Source organism: Notolepis coatsorum, assembly GCF_963971535.1.
Source record: "Notolepis coatsorum genome assembly, chromosome: 7".
In the NCBI taxonomy this organism is placed as follows: domain Eukaryota; kingdom Metazoa; phylum Chordata; class Actinopteri; order Aulopiformes; family Paralepididae; genus Notolepis; species Notolepis coatsorum.
In genome coordinates this window covers 96,792,997-96,807,122 of record NC_140171.1, presented here as the reverse complement: position 1 = coordinate 96,807,122, position 14,126 = coordinate 96,792,997, and the positions used below count along the sequence as shown (strand labels likewise).

The following is a 14,126-nucleotide window of genomic DNA, read 5'->3' as shown; positions in this document are numbered from 1 at the left end:
GGGATGTCTACGTTTTTGACCGCACCTACAACATAGATCTATTGGGTTTTGCTAGGTGACTTCTGAGACACAGCTGTAGTTAGAGGAATATCTGTATTACGTTACCATTGACTGAAGGAGTGCTCGTTGTCTTTGTCAATGTAACATAATGAGGAGACAGTAACCAAACAAAAGATATTTAATTTATAATTACCATGGTTTTGTAACGAAAGGGTAACATACCATAACCGAACAAACAAAACACAGGACGGTACAAACAGGATCAGCAACAGACACAGGGGAAGAACAGTTATACATGAGGGAATGACGAGACGAGACACCTGGGTTGATTACAAATGGGTACACCTGGGAGGGAAACGACAAGGACTACAAGACCAGGACAGGGAACTACAGCTAGACATAACACATCACACTAGGAACACCTGATCAGGGCACAAACATCCCCCACACATAACACTCTGTCATAATGTAGGCAAATCGTATAGGCCAAGTAATTTATACAACTGTACCTACAGTATTCTCTCATTTGCACAATTAACTATAAGATATTCCTTTATTGATCCCTTATTAAAATATAGGCAATACAATTAAATATGAATATAGAAATATGAGAAAAAGAAACAGTGTAAACAATATAATTAAATCTGAATATAGAAATATGAGAAAAAGAAACTGTGTAAACAAAGGTGCAGCTGAGGATCTGTATGCCCTATCGGCTATAACCAACAAGTTACTATGACCACTAGACTAGACTTAACCTGCAGCATACAGGTTAATTTACTTTGGGTTGAAGTACTGGTCTCAAAAATCCATCAAATGTAGACGTCTTCAAATAGCCACAGTTTGGAGGCAAAACACCAGTGAAATGTCGCTGGAATAGAACCAGAATGCCAACGCGTGGTCTGTTTGCTGCTGAACGCTGTCAGTTTGGAGCTTCATTTAAACTACTGGAGGACGTTATTTATTTTTTCAGGCCGCATTGCCCCCTTCGCTGGCAAGACTGTATGTTAGGAATAAGTGCCCCATGCAAGAAGTAGATTTACTGGAGGAGTTGCAGTTTTCCATACACACCCCACCCCATTCTGTCAGAAGGTCAACAGGGTTTCCATGCTTTCATTAGAACCCTCAACCCTGGTAGAGGTTGCATACTGTACGCTGACTAGGTAAAAACCACAGTCTCATATTGACTTTACTTATTAAATCCACTTTGTCATGAATGGCAGGATAGTGAGAAGGAGACCATCTAAAGATAGATTTTTTGAGACATGGGATTGTGTAACGGGGTGTATACAATACTAGGACTACCATTCCTAATGTTTTGGACAGTTGAGTGTATTGCTGTACGGCCAGCATTAGCAATTTTTTCTCATAATTAATATCTTAATTCACCTATGTCAACCTCCGCCCTCTTTTTCTCATAAAAGAAATGACTTGGTTAATATATGAATTGACCCATCTCAAACTCCACCCTCTTGACCCTCCAATCACAACTGTTTTCTTCGTCCTATCACAAGCTTCGCTTTCCCCAGGCAAGCTAAAAGAGGGCGGAATTTGGGATAGCTCAATTGCGTCGCAACACTAACAAGGTCAAACGGGCTACAATTACAAAGCCAGTTGAGAGAACCTCTAGAGCTCCTTGATCTCACTCAGTGTTGATATTGATATATGTATGAGTTAGTTGGAGGAGGAGGAATAATCCAAACGCAGTCTTTAGTGTAGAAAAATGGAGAGAACATGCTCTATACATAGGCCTACAGTACTTCTGCCTGCACCATTGATGCATGAATGAATGAAAACTTTATTTAACAGATTGCAGAATGGGTACAATACAGTACGGCTCAATACACAATTGTTAAGGGGATGCAGACCAGAGAAAGACGTTTGTCTTGTTTACATCAGGGTCCCCCATTTTCAATTCATGATTGATAATGTTTCTCCACACCAAGTACACCCCAGTTGATTCCTAAACATTTTAAATTGTCGGATAGTATGAATGTTTGTTGTTGTTGTTGTTGTTATTATAGTAGTTGTATTCATGTAATATACTATTCATGTAATATATAACTAGGGTCACGTCATGCATTATCTAAACATACAAGTTCTGACTCACTGTGTACATTAATGCATGGAGGGAACTACTGAGACAATTTTGGGGGCATTTGATTCTATCATAACTGTTTTGAGGGTACAAATAAGCAGGTTGTATTTATATGAAGACTAATGAAATGCCACAAGGACAATTGTGGTTTTATTAAGGGAGAGTGATTTTATTTTTGTATGGTGGTGTTTTTTCCCCCTTTTCAGCTCGATGTTACAATTTTGTATAAGCACAACAGCTGCAAGGAATATGTATAGTTCTGTTGGGAAATGTGCTAAAAGTTTTTCTTTTCTTTTCTTTTTAAATTCTGATACTAGTGACTAGTGAGGCTTTTATACATGAAACTGGTAAACCCCCAAAGTACTATTACTAATGTCTATAGGTGGTGCACTGCAAACCTCAAACTGAGTTACTTTCTAGGTTTACAGCACCCTGTAAATATAAACAAATGTGTTTCTTACTCTGCCACAACAAATGGGTGTCAGAATGAAACCAGAATCATTCTGCCACTAGATGGAGCTGAAACATAATGGTCTATTTATCATTGGTTTATTAGTGTTGAATGTTTTGATTTTAAGTAAAATTCCTGAACTTTGGGGACCAGTTACTGAAGATGTTGATTGTCGCGAGGCATACATTTCATATTTACTGTTTGCAGATCGTAGGATCATTTGATGAGAGATGATTGCATAATCCTTATCCGTCTCTCCTTAACGTTTGTTTTAGGCTGTGAGGAAATGTAATTTTAAACTATTACTATACTCTCTTGAAAGTCTGGCAGTTAGCTGCCTACTTCATATTTTTGTAAAGGAAAAGTTTATGTGAGACAATTACACAACACTTTGTGATGTGTGGGTGCCTGTGGTAGATATTGTCTGTGTACATTTATGAAAACGTTCTGTGCATTTTCAATTTCAAATTATATTTCAACATACTGTTTAGAGAGATTGTCATATCAAATACTATAATAAAGTTTAATTGAAAACTGGTGTTGGGGCATGGTTATAAATGTTGGACCTCTCTAGCCTATGCGAGATTATGTGCATTTGTATTTGGATGGAAAGTGCATTGGCTCGTGTAGAGAAGAAACGAGCCCTCCACTTCTAACCTGGATCCACGCAGGGCACATTCTAAAACCTTTATTGTACCCCCGACCCTCCCTCCCATACCCTCCACACCACACCGGAAGCTTCTCCACAAAGTGTTCCCGACCAAGAACATCGAGGTTGCTTTTCATTCAATAGTTTCGCGTGTTCGGCTGTGGCGGATAGTGGTTGTTTTAGTTGAATGTGCTGCTCGGAGAACGCATTCCATCGACATTACTTACTAGTATTTATGAGGCCGGAGCGATAAAGCGTTTGGTTGACGAGAGTGGAATCGCAGCGCAAGTTCTAAACAAAAGCGCTCGTTCCCCTCTCTCGGGCCAAGGAAGGAAAGCCGACAGCATTTCCCCCTTTGCGTCGAGTAACCCCCTGTTTTGGGGTATTGTTCGCTTGCATAAATGGTCTGATCACTCTTTTTGAATAACTTGGAACTATAGCTGCCGTCCATACATGGAGAACCAGCGCACGGGGATACATTTAGTCCTGGTAAAGACGGACACGCGAGGAGCATTTCCAGCCATGTTCACTGTGATCATCTCCCTGCTCCTCTCCGAAGGTAACATTCATTTTCATTCTGAATCCATGCGCGGAGTTGATTATTATGACTGCCCGTCAATGCAACCTAGTTGTATCTCGTTCCACAAACTGAGATTGAGTCGATTTAGAATCAGATTAACCTGGGATGATAGAACTTTAGGATAGTTATTGATGCATCTACACTACCGAATGTGTTCACGTTTTCCTCTGCTCAAAGAGCCCATGTTGTTGGGACGCTGGGGACTGTTAGCGGTGTTCTGTTACTCATTGTCTTGTGCTCCTAATGGAAAACGCTCCGTGCATTTTTGCAGCTGTCCTGCATGTCTGCATGATGATGCATGGAGACAAAAGGACAACGATACAAGCCAAACTGACTCCTTTATTGTTTGTGGGGATGTCGACGAGTAGAGTCGCAACTCAAAAACATGTTGCCATTTACCGCGGTGTTTGATTTCACACTGCGGCCAACAATGTAAATGTCTAGTCTACCTGTTGATAAGATGATGTCTTGTGTGTTGCACTGATCTCGGCGACTCCTTTGCATTTCCAACACCGATGGAATAGAATAGAAGTACTTTATTGATCCCCAGGGGAATTCAACACTACAGATCGCTTACAATAAACATTAGGTTTGTCAAAATCACAAATAAGAATGAAAAATAGTCTGGGATATACATTCTAAAATATGTATACATTCTAAATTATACAACCAAAAACATTATACAACCAAAAACATACAGCAATGTACAGTAATACATGTAGAACAAATGTAAGTGTCGAGGTAAAAGTCCAGGAAGATTACCAGAGTGTGTACTGTCACTCTGTGCTCAGTGATGGCTGTTGGAATGAAGGATAACAAGACTTATTCAAATAACTTATGACTGGTAAATATTTGGTGGCCCGACCGAGACCCCCACGACAACTCCTTGGCAGAGTTGAAACCAGACCTGGTGGCTTGTGCCCCCAGCTGAGCCAGCTGGCTGTGAGAGAACTCTACTCAACTCCAGTCAGTTTGGACCATATGGGTCCCCGGATGGCTGTTGTTCCACAAAGCAGGCTAAAGGAAAAGCGAAAATTCGTTTTTCAACCCTGGTTTGAGTGAACCTGACAAGTCGATCAGAGATAACGTGAAGGCAAATTCAAACTAGCATGATCTGACTGACTAATCCAAACCAGGTTCAAGGGACCAACACAATCACAGCTTTCTTCAGCAGAGCAAGAGGTCGATCGTGGATCAGATAGATTTGTCATCATGGCAAAACAACATGTTGACTAGAAGGTGTTTTCATTGAGTTGAAAACCATAATTTCGGGAATCGATAAACGCACTTTTTTTTTAATATCTATTAAAGGTCACGGTGGGCGTGGGTAAAGTATTTAAATATATTATATATTTTTATACAACTGATATTAAGGTAATTGTTACATTTTATAAACGGTGAGGTTAAGGTAGGTTAGGTTTATATAACATATAACAATGTTTAAAGTGACAAATCAACTAAATGCAGATACCTTCTATAGCTATGACCAAAATAGATGTAAAAGAAGGAGCTTCACTGTGCACACTCGCTGAGTTCATTGGGGAGTCCATTCTCACAATATTAAAGAAAGGTCTTATATATGAAACCATGTTATAAAACCTCAACACTAAATATTACTTGTTTCATAATGTTTAACAAAACTAATACAAAAAAAACTACTTTTATACAGAAACTGCTATACATAAGAGTAAGATATTCCTTTATTGATCCCCTTGGGGAAATTCAGATATCATAGCAGTATGGGGGAGGTATGGGCAGGGTAATAGTAGAAATACATACATTTAGGCAATGAAATTGGATCTGAATATAAAAATATGAGAGCAAATAAACGGTGTAAACAAAGGTGCAGATGGGGGTCTGTATACCCTATTGGTTATATTATATACGTTACAATAAAATAAATTATTGACAATGGACAAAAAAAATCTGAATATATATATATACTACGACTCAGTAAAAGTAAACGGTATACGCAAGGTGCAGGTGAGGGTCTACTCTGTACTGTACACTATGAATGATGATGAAGCAAGTCAATCAAATGCAAACAAACATAGTTCAGAATGGCATGTTTTAAGCCTACCGGATGTAATAAATTAATATATAAAAGTAAAGAGTGATACTGCTGATCCTGGATCAGCTGACTGACCCCTGCGGAGGATGGAGCTTTGATCATTTCAATCATTATAGCCTGTAATTATCTCCCAACTACTCCAGGGGCGAAGCCTGGGGGGGATTATGCGATCGGTTGCATCTGTCTGCGGCTAATCTCGCAAAGGACCTGATCTGGATTAGATGTTGCAGGGCTCCACGTTGCAACACTTTTTTTGAGCGTGTGAGTTAAAATTCCACGTGGTCGCGTTCACAGAAGAATCAGAATCAGAAGGGTCTTTATTGCCAAGTAGTTTTCACATGCACATAATTAGATTTGGTCGTTTTCGGTGCGACATTAACGGACAGACAATAAAAAAAGTGGAATAAAATGAAATATGAACTAAATTAAGATAGGAGCACAATAGAATATAATTATGAAATGAAAAAAGTAGGCCAGGGTTTTACAACTGTAAGATAAAGAGGTTGAATACAATTTAATGGGATATAAACTAAATGAAGCACAATAGAATACAAGCACAATAGAATATAGTATAATTATAAGTAACAATTAAAATGTGTGCCAGTGCACGGTACGTTCTCTAAAGTGAAGGACGGAACTCATTTCACCTCACCTGCTGCACGACCAGCAGTCTCACACGCACTTCTAAACGGACAACAAGCAGAACAGCCACCATGTGGAAAGCAAAACGCACCTTTCTTTACTTGGATGTGTAAATTAATTTCCTTTAGGTCGCACTTCCAAGTTCTAAGGGCAGGGAACAAAATTAACTTTTTGACTTACCAGCCATTTGGCTGGTAGATTTTAAAAACTACCAGCCAGGCAGATTTTTTACCAGCCAAAAATTTAAAATTGCTTTTTAGTATATCGCCATGTGTTATTATTACTATATAATACTCTCATATGCTATTTTCAATTAATATCATAAACAACATAAGGAATATTAGCATAATTTTGAGTGGACTGAAGGAATGAGTCAGCGTTAATAGTTTTAAATGCAAATAATTTATTGAAACATAGAAGTGGGGTCGGGGACACACACACTGTTTCAACTCACCACCCCGCATCATATTGTAGTCTAGTCTGTCTTCAAACTTCCACTCCTCTCGAAACCTTTTTATATTTGAATATCAACATTATCTGTGCATCCTCAGTAATCCTCAGTTTACTACAATATACTCCTCTCCTGAGTCCTGACTAGTGACTTCATCGTCTTTCCAAACGCACGCACACACACAGAGAAAGGGAGAGTGCCCCCCCCCCCCCCCCATTTCCCTTTCCCCAGACCACACTGTCTGCTGTTCTCTATGGCTCTGCCGCTGATCAGGATTAGCTTGTTAGCTTACGCTAACATAACGTTCATTTCGGGCGATGTGGGCATAAAGGAATGGCGACGATGCAATGCATGTTAGATGCATTTGACTCGTTGTGAGAAGAAGAAAAAACCACAGACTTATTTCGGCTCGCAAAATAGGCGCACTGCTGTGTAGCTCTGCTCTCAGGGAACAAACTTAACTTTTTGACTTACCAGCCATTTGGCTGGTAGATTTTAAAAACGACCAGCCAGGCAGATTTTTTACCAGCCATTGGCGGTTGGCTGGTACTTATTTTGTTCCCTGTCTAAGGGTACAGATGAAAGAGAGACAGAATTCAGATACTGAAACGGAACAGATGAGTGAGGAGACAGATGAGTGAGGACACAGGGACAAACCCTGAAACGGGACAGATGAGTGAGGACACAGGGACAGATGAGTGAGGAGTCTGAGGACACAGGGACAGCTGAGTGAGGACATGGACAGCTGAGTGAGGACACAGGGACAGACGAGTGAGGAGACTGGGACAGATGAGTGAGGACACAGGGACAGATGAGTGAGGAGACGGGGACAGACCCTGAAGCAAGACGGATGAGTGAGGAGACAGGGACAGATGAGTGAGGAGACAGATGAGTGAGGAGACTGAGGCTGAGGTTACACCTTTCGTATCATCTTCGTATTGTTTTCTTATACGCATCGCCGCGTATCGCCGCGACGTCATGCGCCTCGAGTCACACTTTCGTTTTTTTTTCATTTTTGTCAGCCAAGCACACTGATGTAGTACACTGCCAAAGCAGTAGGTGGCAGTAGGTGGCAAACATGAAGGCAATTTCAACCAATCAGAACGAATGTGCCAATACACTTCCTGGTGGAAGCTCCACCAAAGAAAATGTCAATAAGGCAGCCTATGCCGCGCCACCATCTTGTTTACTCAATGCAGCAATAATTTTCCAGCAAAGCCTAATAAAAGTGCAATAAACAAAACGGATACATTCACTGTGTGTTCTGCTTGTCATTTGTTGATGAAACAAAACTAACATCAACACAAGTGACCACCAAGAGCGGATAGTTTTAGTCTAAAAAACGCTCGGTAGCATTGTTAGCTGCATGCTAACGTCAATGGAGTATGCCATTATAACAATATAGCATTGTGGCTAGAAGCTAACGTTAGCTCACGCTACTTAGCCAGCAACAAAACTGATGATATCGCGAGCTATCAGTAGTTAGATAACATTAGAGACAACGCTGTGTGTATTAAACAAAGGTGAATAGATGACTGGGCCATTTTGTTTAATGCTTGTTAAGTTGAAAGAGGAACTCTGAGCTAACAGGGTCTGAATCCTGATAGCTCACGTTAGCCAGCTGCTCTTGCAATCGGTAATGCTAGCAGAATGAATGGATGTAAACTTTATTTAACATATTGCATATGGGTACAATACAATACGGCTCAATACAAACAATTGTTAGGGGAATGCAGACTGTTGTAGCTTGGACTGGGGTCCTTATAACAATAACTTGACAACACATGGTAGCTGAAGCTATTTGGGACACGGAGCTCTGTCCCAAACACACACACTGTTGTCATTGTCACCGGAAGGGCACGCAGATGGTATCTACTGCGCATGGGCGTTTTCGCAACAACGGCTAGCGTGCTGACTACACGCTGTTGTCGACTCGTTTTTTTTGCGTATCTCCAAATGCAAACACAATTTTGCGTTTCAGCCGTATCCACAAAAAAACGCCAAAAAACGCGTTTCTGTGTAGATAGGACATCATACGTCGTCAAAAACGTATAAAAAAAACGCCAGGAATACACTAGTCTAACCATAGCCTGAGACAGACCCTGAAACAGAACAGATGAGTTCTGCTTGGCAACCTTCTTTTTTCATTCTTCCTATCAATGGCTAAAGCAGTGCTTCTCAAACTTTTTCTGTCAGGCCCCCCTTTGGCGGACCAAAATATCTTGGGCCCCCCCTCGCCCAACAAAATAGTCATGAAATGGGCCATGTTTAAATTTATTGAAATAACACCAATATCGTGACCTTTCAAATTGACAACACCTTCCCTCGCGAGAGCCACCTTGCCTCCGAATGGTCAGCTCCCATCTCCTCACACAGCGCAGAGAACAGGCGCGCTTTCAGGGGTCGGGTTTTGATGAAATTTACCACGTTTATAACTTCCGTCAACCTCATTCAGCTCAGGGCTAAGCTGTCTTGACGCTGGCGCCTCTCTGTGAATTTACAGTGCGTCCATTGCGCGTTTGGCGAGACCCCCTTGATGAGCGCCTGTAGTAGCCCCCTCCTTTTCCCTGCCATGGCCTGCGCACCGTCAGAGCAAAAGCCCACACAGTTCTCCCATTTCAGTCCATGTTCTGTCAGGTAACTGTCAATAATTTTGAAGAGCTCATCAGCTGTCGCTCTGTTTTTGACATATTTGCAAAACAGCAGATCTTCACTCAGTGACTGGGAATTTACAAAGCGAACATAGGAAATAAGCAAACAGTCTTTATTGCTGTCAGTCTTTGACAAGGCAACACGCATGTCATCCTCAAGGCTCAACTTGGCCCTATATTTTGTTTTCAGAGCTGTCATGGATGAAAAGCCAGCTTCACACAGATATGTGGTGCTGAATGGTATCAACACCTTAACTGCTGCATCATGAGATACTTGGTACTCAGCACCACACTCTGAAACTAGCTCTCCAGGTGGTATCAGATGAGATTTCAATGAGTTCTTCCAAGAGTTTGGATGGAGATGTGTCAGGAAGCTTTGTCTCAATGTTGTCTGTAAAGTTTTTTTTTATCGAGAGTAACTTGGTGATCCTTTTCTGTGTTTTATTAAATAATGATTTTCAGATTTTGAGAAATGGTCAAACTTATCCAAATATGGTATTTTCATGGAAAACAGTGCAGCTGCAACAGATAGCACGTTAGTGATAATTTTCTGTAATAAAAAAAAAAAATCTCAAGGCCCCCCCTGTCATGCCTCTGTGCCCCCCCCTGGGGGGCGCGCCCCCCACTTTGAGAAACACTGAGCTAAAGTACAACAATCAGGGTTTCTAAACGGGGGCGTTACCAGGGAGTGTTGGGGGGCAGTGAGCACCATCAAAATCCCACTTCAGAAACGGGTGGGTGACTGGGTGGGGTCACTTTTTAGCAAAGAAAAGGTCTACTTTTTCGATTGTTCAGTTTATACGTACTTATATACGTGAGATTAGCAAAAATCTGAATCCAGAAAAAAACATTATAATAATGAAGGTTTTATTGGGTTAGAAGCCTTAATTTGACACACAACACTGACAGACTTAATTGACCCAACAAACTGAGCCAAATAGAAACATTAATGGCTGAGAATTTCATAGATACCCATTATAAACAGAAAATAACCGTAATTGAGAGCAGACAATGTAATTCCCATTGGATGTAGGGGGTTGAGCATTATGGAACATCGACGGCAGATACGGGCATTGACCCAAAAAATATTGAGAACCACTGAACTTCACAATTTAAATCTGTACATACTGTAAGAAGTTTGGTGCAGACATTGTCTTGGAGCTGAGTGACGGAAGGTCCCCCTGGGCTCTCGGAGGCAGAGGGAACAGTGCAAATCGAGAGTGTGGACTGTGGGTTATGTGCGGTACTCCGGTTATATGATACAAGAGATGCAATTTTTTTTTTACGGGTCAACATGTTATTTTATGTCGACATTATTCAATTATATAATAGAAAACCTATTGTGTCAGCCACTGCTTGTGGCAGAGAAACTTAATATTCAAATACAAATATTTGTGCAAATATCTAGTCTCAAGTCACAGTCAGTCATCAATGCAAAAATAGGCTATGCAAACTAAAATAACTATTCATTAGCATACAAGCTCACATGCTGTACCAAAAGAAAAGTGTGCAACCAAATCATGTGCTTGTGAGACGAACTGAGAAGGTTGGTAGCATGGTGGTTAGTGTGGAGTAGGGTTGGGCACCGAGAACCGGTTCTAATAGGAACCGGTTCCCAACTTCCGGTTCTATAGTAACATATTTGCGTTTCGATTCTTAATTTCGATAAAATAAATTAAATTAAAAAAAGTCTTTTACTTTGTTAATTAATACCCTACAGTACAGCAACCAAATTAAACTGTATCAAGTCAACTGACAATGTGAATAGTATGAGAAAAATGAAAGAAAAAAAATAATAATAATAATAAGTCCTGCGAAATAAGCTGTGACCTGTTTTGACCTGCACCTCAAAGAATCTGAATCGAGAATCGGAACCGGAATCGTTCAAATCCAAACGATGCCCAACCCTAGTGTGGAGCCCTGCATTGCTCATAGGTAGGGGTGGGAATCACCAGTTTCATCACGATACGATATAGATTCTTTGGACAACGATACGATATTTGCCGATATCATAGTCTGCCACGATACGATTCGATTCGGGTGCCTGCGATCGATGATATTATATGCCCATTTAACACAATCGGTAAAAATTTTAGATCAACTCAAAAAAGGCAACGGAAAAATATATTTTTATTTTTGAGCTCTTCCAGACATTTAAATGAAAAACAATCTATTGTTTTTAATACAAATAGACCTCCTGTTCACTATAAAGTGCCACGTTTTGATATATTGAGCTTTAAACTTTAAGTAAAATTTTTTGGAACTCACAACACGCAACCTAAAACCCCTTCCTCTCCCAAACCGTTCCTACAATTGTTTTATGTTGCATGATGATCATGAATACATTTATTATGTATTGTATTTTTTATGTTTAAATATCAACATTATCTGTCCACCCTCAGTACATTTAATATCAATATAATATACTCATCTGACTTCATCTGATCTTTCCAAACACACACACACAGAAAGGGAGAATGCCTGCCCTTTCCCCAGTCCCCACTCTGCTGTTCTCTCTGTCTATGGCTCTGATCAGGGTTTAGCTTGTTAGCTTATGCTAACGTGACGTTAATTTCGGTCTTTAACACATTCCTTGCCAAGAACGAGTTTACTCGTTATTAGGGATGGGTACCTTTCACATTTGAACCGGTACCGGTACCTGTGAATCGATACTGGTACCCAACGGTACCTTTTTTCGGTACTTTAGTCTCAAGAAATTTAATTTACCTACCTCAGTCGTAAAAAAAAAGAAATCCAAACTTCAAATAACTACAATTTCGACAGTTTTTCGGCTGCTTTGTTGTTGAATCAAGTCAAATCCTAGGTAAGCATATATTGTGCGTGTGAACGTTGACATGAAAAGAAAAAAGTTAAAAAAAAAATATTTTTTATTTTTTATTTTTTTTGTTTCTCACTTGATTCGATACTCGGTAGTACCGACGTGTTTCGGTTCGGTGCACCTCAAAAGTACCGAATTCGGTACCCATCCCTACTCGTTATTGCCCGCCAATCTAATAACGCCAACAACGAGTTTACTCGTTTTTATGATCGTTATTTCCTTTATTTGCTATTGGCATTCATAATTCATCCAGCAAGGCTGTGGGAGCCTCTGGACTCTTGTCTGATATTGCAACGCCTCAATACCGACGCCTGGTGGATTTCGGGCGAGTTGCACTCCACTCTAAACCGGATGTGGCGCTCTGTGCATCGGGAAAAATGTTCCGGCAGAGCTATCTTGTTATGGGGATCCAGACAAACACTCGAGTGCATTGGATCGCTTTCGAGACGCAAGAATCAATATGCTTTCGGCGTTTATTGCGTCGTACAAACGGAAAATGGATCTAGCAGATCAAAATCAAATAATTGGAATCTTTTTTTCTCCAGACTCATCGGCCACAGGTAAGAGGAATCTAACGTTAATTCCAGCTCGATTGTCCATTTATTTCATTGCAATCCATCTGATCAACGTATGATGTCGTACTAAAGAAAGCCGTTACTGACAATCAAGGAATCATAAACGACCCCCCCCTTTCCTTCACGCATGATGGAGCATAATGTATACTGATCATATGCATTTGAATTTTTTAATATATCGTGTAGGGCTGTACCGAATGCTTCGAATCTTTGATCATAATGTTGACATTCGAATTCTAAATCAACATTCGAATTTTTTATTTTTAATAAATTCTTTTTTTTTAAACTTTTTTGTGTCTATTCAATCTGTTTAAACCAATGGGGGTTTTCTTCACAGTTGCAGTTAAAGATTAGGCTACACTAATATTATACTATAAGATGTCACCATCACTTTCATACCAACCGTGCCCTTATTGGATTATTTATGTTGACTAAACTGATTAGTTATATTCATTAACACTATCAGTGCCACTGGTTAACATGGTAAAACATGGTTGAATGCCAGCACCCACTTCAATGATAGCGTTGTGAACGCATAATCTATGTCTTAAATTATGGCTATGTGTCTAATCTGCCCGTCGCTTATCAATGACTTGTTTGCAGTCAACATTGTCGAAACGGATTGTTTTTTATCGGTTCATTTCCGTTTTATAGCATTTTGAAAAGCCCTTGTTTTCTTAAGTTTCAGGAAAATATAAAGATTCCGTGATAAACGGCATTTACTGGAATATTCTGGAATACACAAAACATTGTAATTTTTCGGCCTATTTATGAATAGTTTTCAAATAAACGCTAGATTATCGATAGTATATGTGTACTTATGCACGCTAGAGAAGCGAGCTGAAAAATCTATTCTCATTTCCTGATCAGCACACACACACACACACACATGGGGTGATATATAGGTGAAAACAGATCCGATTACCCCAAGACTGGTAAAATAGATTCCTTACCTCAGATCAGATGTTCTCCAAAAAGATTATTCCAATTCCTGATGGGCATTCCAAATATCGATCGCGTTTATTGATTCAGCGCTGGGTACTGTAAATAGGTATTCCACACTGTTTTCCGGCTCGGCAATCACTTCAGTCTCTTCAGATTGCTTGCCGGAAAAGTAAA

At 40.1% G+C, this 14,126-nt stretch overlaps 1 protein-coding gene across 1 annotated transcript in view; it reads left to right on the top strand.

Moving 5' to 3' along the window:
* The first annotated feature begins 3,315 nt into the window (after window positions 1-3,315).
* LOC311232432 (inactive tyrosine-protein kinase 7-like) overlaps window positions 3,316-14,126 on the top strand; it is a 194,118-nt gene continuing 183,307 nt past the window's right edge. Inside the window, exon 1 of the mRNA XM_084319227.1 lies at window positions 3,316-3,757. Within this exon, the coding sequence (XP_084175353.1) occupies window positions 3,652-3,757 (106 nt within the window). The 5' untranslated portion in view covers window positions 3,316-3,651. The remainder of the gene's footprint in view (window positions 3,758-14,126) is intronic.